The sequence below is a fragment of the Eutrema salsugineum genome, unplaced genomic scaffold, assembly GCF_000478725.1.
Source record: "Eutrema salsugineum unplaced genomic scaffold, Eutsalg1_0 scaffold_4, whole genome shotgun sequence".
NCBI classification, from domain to species: domain Eukaryota; kingdom Viridiplantae; phylum Streptophyta; class Magnoliopsida; order Brassicales; family Brassicaceae; genus Eutrema; species Eutrema salsugineum.
In genome coordinates this window covers 12,559,250-12,567,416 of record NW_006256686.1, presented here as the reverse complement: position 1 = coordinate 12,567,416, position 8,167 = coordinate 12,559,250, and the positions used below count along the sequence as shown (strand labels likewise).

At 51.7% G+C, this 8,167-nt stretch overlaps 3 protein-coding genes across 3 annotated transcripts; 2 read left to right on the top strand and 1 right to left on the bottom strand.

Annotated features, from left to right (window-relative positions):
- The first annotated feature begins 831 nt into the window (after positions 1 to 831).
- On the top strand, positions 832 to 1,685 carry LOC112084536. The gene is made up of 2 exons (XM_024153685.1): positions 832 to 1,164; positions 1,359 to 1,685. The coding sequence occupies exons 1-2, from the start codon at positions 832 to 834 to the stop codon at positions 1,683 to 1,685; spliced, it is 660 nt and encodes a 219-aa protein (XP_024009453.1).
- Positions 1,686 to 2,898: 1,213 nt separating this feature from the next.
- Positions 2,899 to 5,781, top strand: LOC112084535. The gene is made up of 4 exons (XM_024153683.1): positions 2,899 to 3,372; positions 3,415 to 4,806; positions 4,921 to 5,361; positions 5,701 to 5,781. Exons 1-4 carry the CDS (start codon positions 2,899 to 2,901, stop codon positions 5,779 to 5,781), a joined length of 2,388 nt encoding a protein of 795 aa, XP_024009451.1.
- Positions 5,782 to 5,974: 193 nt separating this feature from the next.
- Positions 5,975 to 7,958, bottom strand: LOC112084534 (uncharacterized protein At3g60930, chloroplastic-like). Its single transcript, XM_024153682.1, has 3 exons — positions 7,330 to 7,958; positions 6,159 to 6,978; positions 5,975 to 6,085 (listed from the first exon to the last, which is right to left on the bottom strand). Exons 1-3 carry the CDS (start codon positions 7,956 to 7,958, stop codon positions 5,975 to 5,977), a joined length of 1,560 nt encoding a protein of 519 aa, XP_024009450.1.
- Positions 7,959 to 8,167: the final 209 nt, after the last annotated feature.

The window sequence follows — 8,167 nt, the reverse complement described above, 5'->3', positions numbered from 1 at the left end:
ACATCCGATGCCGACCTGTGGACATTATCCCAAGGACCGAACGAACCGCTTCGGGATTACATGGCAAGATTCAAGGCAGTCGTATCCAAAATAGAAGGGATAAGCGACAGACAAGGCTGCGCTCGAGGCTCTGAAACGATCTTTGTGGTACAAATCCGAGTTCTGACGGGAGATGGCTCTCAACACGCCGCAAAAAATTCAAGACGCTTTGCACCGATCATCAGACTTCGTCGTAAACGAGGAGGAAATGAAAAACTTGGACGAGCAGTACGAAGTAACGAAAGCAGCAATCCAAAGCTCAATTTTGCCGCGCCCCGCGAAGAAGGGCAACCCATCGAGCAACGCATCAACGCAGAGCTCGGATGAACCTAGAAGCGGAGGCGCCCATAACTACCAGATAGGCACCGGACGCGGAAGAGGAGAGCCGCGCAACAACACTTGGGTGAGAAAGTCCGCCAACTACAACGAGAAGGCTTTCTGCGAGTATCACCAGACCTACGGGCATTCAACGGCTTAATGCCAAACTTTAGGAGCAAAGCTCGCAGCAAAGATGGCAGCGGGAGAGCTCCAAAACGCGGTCAGACTCAAAGACCTCGTTCCTAACGAACAACAAGAGAGAGCCGAGGCGATAACCCCAAGCGCGACAGGAGACGCGAACCTGAAGAGCGACCCGAGCCAAGGCAAAGGATCAATATGATCATGGGTGGATCCCAATACTACCAAGATACCGTGTCCTCCATCAAAGCCTATCAGCGCCGAGCCGAAGCGAAGAAGAATTGGACAGAACCAACCGACATCCCAAACAAAGTGATCTCCTTCGCCGAGGAGGAAATGGCAGGAATCGATCGACCTCATAACGATCCGTTGGTGATTGAGTTAACGATCAGGGATCATGACGTAGCAAGGGTGCTCATCGATACTGGAAGCTCAGTGAACGTCATCTTCATGGAAACACTCAGAAGAATGGGAATATACCTCTCCGAGGTGGAAGCAATCCCCAAACCTCTAACCGGATTTTCAGGAGAAACGACGATGACTATGGGAACGATCAGGCTTCCTGTGGTAGCTGGCGGAGTCACTAAGATCATCGAATTCTGCGTCACCGATCACCCAGCAATATACAATGTGATCATGGGAACTCCGTGGATCAACGGGATGAGGGCGGTACCCTCCACCTATCATCTCTACCACAAATTCCCAACCCCAGCAGGTGTCAGAAGGAGTCACGAATGTGCTGCCTAGCCGAGCACAAGCTAAGGAACCCCGTCACCGACGCACGAGCAGACATCGACCGCAAAAAGATGAAGACAGACCGAGAGTCCGCGAACGAGCTCTCAAAACTCTTATAGCAATTACAGATAGCGGAGAGCCGCGAAACACACGTCGAGCCAGTATGCGATGCAGTGGACTCGGTGTGTATAGATGAGGCGCGCCTGGAGCGATGCGTCGAAATAGGAACAAAACTGGAAGAGCCTCTGAGAAGCGAACTCCTTTCCCTCCTCAAGGAAAACATCAACACTTTCGCCTGGACAGCAGAAGATATGCCAGGCATAAGCATCGACGTGACCTGTCATGAGCTGAATGTGGATCCGACCTTTAAACCAGTAAAGCAGAAAAGAAGGAAGTTCGGCCCCGAACGAGCTAAAGCAGTTAACGACGAAGTCGAAAGGTTACTCAAAGTATGATCAATCGCCGAGGCCAAATATCCGGACTGGCTCGCAAATCCAGTGGTCGTGAAGAAGAAGAACGACAAGTGGCGAGTATGTGTGGATTTCACCGCAATCGCGTCGAGCCTCTCCGTAATCGCCTCGTTTCTTTTATCATGTTCGTCGATTTTCTTCATCAACACAGCCATCATGTTTCGCATTTCCTCCTGGGTTTCGATCGTTGCCGTCGTTGTGCCCGATGCCGGAGCGTCCTTCTCCGCGCCGTTACCGGTGTTGTTGTCGTCGGGGGTGTTGCTCGCCATGTTCTTCGGATCTTAAAGTCTTGTCGATTTAGAGTAAGAAAGTTTCGATCCCCACAGACGGCGCCAAATTGTGTGAGCCAAAACTCGCACAACCAAAGATTTGTTAAGGAAAAACTTAAGGGGTCGAAAACTTCTAGGGTTTATCGCAAGAACAGTAAGATCAAAAGAAAGTTTTTCTTGCTGTAAAAGTGTTTAGAACTTATTGCTTAGGGTTGCAAAAGTTGCCGAATGAATTGTATACATCGTCTATTTATACTAACTCTCTGAACCGCCTAGACGAGAATCTCAGGAGAGATTTTTGGAATATTTCCTTATCGCCTCGTGCGGCTCACCGCCTTTGTATTTCGCCTAGGGTTTTTATGGGCTTCGTCTCCCAAGGCCACGGTTCAGCACATCATTCTCCTTCTCCACGGCTCGGCCCATCTAAGCTTCTCCACGGCTCGGGACATCTAAGCTCTTCCACGGCTCGGCCCATCTAAAATTCTCCACGGCTCGGGACGTTTGCCATTTGAGTCGAGTCGTGAGCTGGTCCACCTCACCGAAGCGCGGCTCGGCCCAGGCGTGTTGGAGAGGGGCTCGGCCCATTTCTTGTGATACGTCTCGGCCCATCTCTCTTTTCCTCACGGCTCTCCATTTCTTGTGATACGGCTCGGCCCATCTCTCTTTTCCTCACGGCTCGGCCCACTTGGTGAGAACGGCTCTCCCACTTGTCTTGGTGAGAACGGGTCTCCCACTTGTCTTGGTGAAAACGGCTCTCCCACTTGTCTTTCTTTTATACTTAGTCATTTTGAGATGGTCTTATCTACGTGGGGTGAAAACCGACCCCAACAATATACTGCTACAAAGTCATGTCGTTCGGGCTCAAGAACGCAGGAGCAACGTATCAACGGCTCGTCAATTAAATGTTCGCGGCTCAGCTCGGAAAAACTATGGAAGTATACATCGACGACATGTTAGTCAAATCACTCAAGGAGGAAGACCACGTCGCGCATCTACGGGAATGCTTCGAACAATTGAACAAGCACAACATGAAACTAAACCCAGCGAAGTGCAGGTTCGCGGTCACCTCGGGAGAATTCATCGGCTATCTGGTAACTCACCGAGGCATAGAAGCAAACCCCAAGCAGATCAAGGCTTTAATTGAGATGCCCTCTCCAAGGACGAAGCGCGAAGTGCAGAGGTTCACAGGAAGAGTCGCCGCACTAAACAGGTTTATTTCCCGTTCCACAGACAAATGCCTGCCCTTCTACGACACCCTCCGAGGAAACAAGAAATTTGAGTGGGACGAACGATGCGAGACGGCTTTCCAGGAATTGAAGAATTATCTGGCGAGTCCACCAATCTTAGCAAAACCAGTCGAAGGAGAGCCGCTCTTCCTCTACATCGCAGTGTCTACTACAGCTGTAAGCGGAGTGCTTATTAGAGAAGAATGATCCGAGCAAAAGCCCATTTTCTACATCAGCCAGACATTGACCGACGCCGAGACTCGCTACCCCCAGATTGAGAAGGTCGCCCTAGCCGTCGTAGTGTCGGCTCGGAAACTGCGCCCGTACTTTCAATCACATTCGATTGTTGTGCTCGCTGTGCTTCCGCTGCGCTCGATCCTACACAGCCCTAGCCAATCCGGTCGGCTCGCCAAGTGGGCCATAGAGCTAAGCGAATACGACATCGAGTATCGGAATAGGTCGTCTGCAAAGTCACAGGTGCTCGCAGATTTCCTCATTGAACTTCCCACCGAAGCAACAAACGAGCCGACTCTAGACGAAGTGTGGACGCTGCACGTCGACGGCTCGTCGTCTAAACACCGCTCGGGAATAGGAATCCGCCTCACCTCGCCCACCAGAGAAATATTGGAACAGTCTTTTCACCTGAACTTCCACGCCTCGAACAACGAAGCGGAATACGAAGCACTGATCGCCGGCATACGACTAGCGCAGGGAATCGGAGTTCGAAAGATAAGAACCTTTTGCGATTCACAGCTAGTAGCATGTCAGTTCAACGGAGAATACGAGGCGAAGGATGGACGAATGGGAGCTTACCTCAAAGTGGTCCGAGAGTTGGTGCAAAAATTTGATGAGTTCGAACTCACTCGCATTCCCCGAGGAGAAAACACCTCGGCCGACGCCTTGGCAGCACTCGCTTCGACCTCGGACCCAGACCTCCGACGAACGATCCCAGTCGAATTCATCAAACGTCCTAGCATCGAAGAAGTGGAAGGAGTTAGGCTGATAAATCCTCCTGAACAAGAACCAGAGGACGACGAAGCCGTTCCGATGGATGAAGACGCCTCACCGGCCGAGACGGAATACTGCTGCGACAAAGAATGGCTCGGAGCTATCCGAGTGTATATCGCCGATGGAGAGGTGCCAACCGACAAATGGGAAGCCCACAAACTAAAAGCTCAGGCCGGACGGTATGTCCTCGTCTATGGCGAGGTGTTTAAATGGACATTTTCAGGGCCTCTCATGATATGCGTCGAAGAACCGGAGGCAAGAAAGATCATGGACGAGGTGCACAGCGGCGCGTGCGGGAACCATTCCAGCGGAAGGTCGCTCGCTATCAAGATTAAACGGCACCGCTACTTCTGGCCCACGATGGTCACAGACTGCGAGAAATTTACAGCGAAGTGCGAGAAGTGTCAGCGGCACGCTCCAACAATTCATCAACCCACCGAGTTGGTCTCGTCAATTTCATCACCTTATCCGTTCATGAGATGGTCGATGGACATCGTCGGACCTCTACATCGCTCGAAGCAGAAGCGTTTCCTGCTCGTCCTCACGGATTACTTTTCCAAGTTGGTTGAAGTCGATTCCTACGCAAGCATAAAGGATGTTCAAGTCGAACACTTCGTCTGGAAAAATATCATCTGTCGACACGGGGTCCCCTACGAGATAGTCACCGACAACGGATCCCAGTTCATCTCAACACGCTTCGAAGCCTTCTGCGAGAAGTGGAAAATCCGCCTCAGCAAATCTACGCCAAGATACCCTCAAGGGAACGGACAAGCGGAGGCAGCCAACAAGACGATCCTCGACGGTCTGAAAAAGAGGCTCGACGCCAAGAAGGGACGGTGGACAGATGAACTCGAAGGAGTCCTTTGGTCTCATCGGACAACTCCGTGCCGAGGCACCGGGGAAACTCCATTCGCTTTGGTCTACGGATCGGAGTGCGTAATTCCCCCCGAGGTGGATTTCCCAGGTATTCGACGAAGACTTCTACCAGGACAGGAGGGCTTGAACCACTTAATGATGCTAGATGAGCTCGACCTAATCAACGAAAAGCACGACCAAGCCTTAATTCGAATACAGAACTATCAACAAGCAACGGCGCGATACTACAACAAAAACGTTCGTAGCCGAAGATTCAAAGCAGGGGAGCTCGTCCTCCGAAAGGTCTTCCAAAACACTGCCGAGAAGAACGCAGGAAAGCTCGGAGCAAATTGGGAAGGTCCTTACAAGGTCACAAAAGTGGTTCGTCCAGGAGTCTACGAACTCGCAACACTAGCTGACGAGGCGATTCCAAGATCATGGGACGCAATGCATCTGAAGAAATACTATCACTAAGGATACAACACGACCAACATGAACTATGGGACGGCTTGATCCCTACAAAGACTACGTAGGCAGCCCGTCCTCGGACGGGTTCAGCTGTACCCCCTCCTAAAAAGGGGGGGGGGAGTGGGTACGTATACATACCTCTTTTAACTCTACAATTTTAGCTTGCTCACTTAGGAACATCGCCACTTTGGCACATTCTCAGTTCGTTTTGAATCATCTACTTATTTCACGTTCGGTCATTATCGCTTCGGCTAGTTTCTCATTCTTTCTAAATCAGCAAGTTCGGATTTTTAAATTCTTTCACTCATCACTTCGGCGAGTAATCATGACCTGGTTACCTCGGACCTTCGGTGAGGTCACTCATCACCTCAGTGTCAGTTCGGCAAACTAAGCCACCGAACGCCTCGTCTCGTTGCTGGCCACAACGGGGCAACAAATACAAAGTTCTCTAAACGGACTTTGACGCCGCGGTCTCATTTCGGGCCTCGTCTAAGCGACGTTCGACCTTAGACAAGTCCGCCTCGTACTCGGCCATCCGGTCGTTAATGGCCGCGACAAACTGCAAAGAACAAACTCGCGTTAAAACACTTAGTAAAAATTTGCAGAAATAAAGGAAAGCAAATAGAACGTACCTTGGTACCGCGCTGTGCCATCGCGCCGTACGACCTCGGCCTCCTCAGCTTCTCCGGAGGAGGAAGACGCGTGCTCGCGTTTTTTACACGCGAGAACATGACGGCAGAGGCGTCGGGGTCGTCGACGACCAACTTGCGCGCGGCAGGGTCCCTGGGCGTCGGCTTCCACCTCTTCTTGGACGGCTCGTCCTTCTGAACGGCGACACCCTTCCCCTTGTCAGTAGCCGAACGTTTTCGGCTAGAGTCATGCTTCTGAACAACCGAAGTCGGTGGCCTCGTCGACTTCGGGAGGGCCAGGATGGTGGAGTGCGAAGGAGTCTTACTCCGCGCCGCCGAGCTGTCTCCGGACACCTTGGGGATAATTTCGCCCGGTTCCACCTCGGGCGCTGCATCTTTCTCAGCCGCCTCGGCAGTGTTGCCTTCTGCGGCTCGGACCATTACATCTCCTTCCCGGCTCGGCGGGTCGGGTTGAGGGACGGCCTCGGCTTGCACTGAAACCGCCTCGGCTTGCGCTGGAACCGCCTTGGTTTGCGCATGAGCCGCCTCGGCAGCTTGTCTAGCGGCCTCCTCTTCCTCGCGCCTCTTCCTTTCTCTGAGAGCAATTATTACCATCTTCTCCCAGGTATCTCTTGAAGAACTTTCTTTGAGAGCAATTATTCCTTTCTTTGAGGACGAAGAGCTGACGGGGACTCCGGCAAGGATGGCTCGCCCTTTTTCTACTCTTTCGAGGGTGAAGTTCTTTCTCCAATTAACCTTTCGCGCCAAAAGAGAGTCTCGAACAGTAAAGAGGTCGTCGGGATCGGGGGAAGAAAGCACCGAACTGCAAAACAAAGCAAAAAAGAAAAATTTTCAGAAAAGGAAGAGGATACCAAAAATAGTTCCGAGTCGAGGCAAAGCTTCGGGTCGGCTACCAAGTGGTCCCCAAGCGGTCTTGGTTCTTTGAACGTAATTCTCGCCGACCGACGCCTCGTTCACCAAGACGTAGAAGAAGCATTCAGTCCAAAACTGATCCTTGCTGGGAAAACCGCCGATGATCCGTCGCTTCGCCTTGTTGGAAATATAGAATCTATTTCCCTTCGGAGCTTTCCTGATTTCCAGCAAGTTCAGCAGGTGATTCAGCTCGATATCAACTCCGCACTCGAAGCTTCAAACTAAGATGCCAATCATATGCCGTAATCCCCTCGGCATGATTTGCCCAATCGAGATCCCGTGTTTCCAGAGATATTCGAGGATCACTCTGGGGATCGGGAACCAGAGGAAGCAAAGCTCGAAGAAAGCCTCGTACAGAGTGAAATGATTCTCTGGAGGCTTGTCGGCTCGGTCGCTCTTCTCTGTAACGACGAACTCCACCACCTCGGATATCCCAAAGCGATGCCTCAACGCCTCGAGCAACTCAAGGGAGCAAAGCGTAGAGCCAGGCGGGTCAGGTTTTTGTCTCTTAACTCTCGGCCCTCGCCCAGATGTGGAAGCGCCTCGGGACGCCTTGAGATGTTCCAATTCACGCTTCGCCTCGAAAAGGTCAAAGGGAAATGCCTCCTCCTCGGCCTTAAATGCGGCGCGATTAATGTCTTCATCAGGAACGGGATCCTGGGGACGCCTCGTCAAAACCGACGGCTCGCCATCCGGAGAACCGACATCTGATGGGTTTGCATGGTTTAACGCTTCGTCAGATGAACGATTGGAGGGGCTCGGCAAAACAGACGCCTCGGAGGATTCTGCCGTACCACTCGCCTCGGCATCTACGCGGCTCGGCTCGTAATGAAAAAGTGAATCCAACGAATCGTCGGAGCAGCTCAACATAATTTACGACTTGTACAAGAGTTACAGCACGACTCGGCGAGCCTCTACCGGAAAAAGATCTGGAACGGCGGAGACCTCGGAAACCCTAGCCAGAAAATAAATAAACTAGAGAGAGAAAGAAGAGAGAAGGGAGAGCTACCTTTAGTAAAAACGAGTGAGTCTGAAGATAATGAGGAAGAATGAAGGAGCTCACCCATTTATAGGAAAAC

Excerpts from the sequence above, each read along its gene's own strand:
- LOC112084534 (XM_024153682.1), bottom strand. The coding sequence starts at position 7,958 with ATGTTGAGCTGCTCCGACGATTCGTTGGATTCACTTTTTCATTACGAG. Across the intron at positions 6,979-7,329 it reads ATCATGCCGAGGGGATTACG|TTCGGTGCTTTCTTCCCCCG; the intron begins GCATATGATTGG and ends TTTGTTTTGCAG. Across the intron at positions 6,086-6,158 it reads TGGCACAGCGCGGTACCAAG|TTTGTCGCGGCCATTAACGA; the intron begins GTACGTTCTATT and ends TGTTCTTTGCAG.
- LOC112084535 (XM_024153683.1), top strand. The coding sequence starts at position 2,899 with ATGGAAGTATACATCGACGACATGTTAGTCAAATCACTCAAGGAGGAA. Across the intron at positions 4,807-4,920 it reads CAAGCATAAAGGATGTTCAA|TGGAAAATCCGCCTCAGCAA; the intron begins GTCGAACACTTC and ends TTCTGCGAGAAG. Across the intron at positions 5,362-5,700 it reads GGGAGCTCGTCCTCCGAAAG|GAACATCGCCACTTTGGCAC; the intron begins GTCTTCCAAAAC and ends TTGCTCACTTAG.
- LOC112084536 (XM_024153685.1), top strand. The coding sequence starts at position 832 with ATGGCAGGAATCGATCGACCTCATAACGATCCGTTGGTGATTGAGTTA. Across the intron at positions 1,165-1,358 it reads GGATCAACGGGATGAGGGCG|ATAGCGGAGAGCCGCGAAAC; the intron begins GTACCCTCCACC and ends TAGCAATTACAG.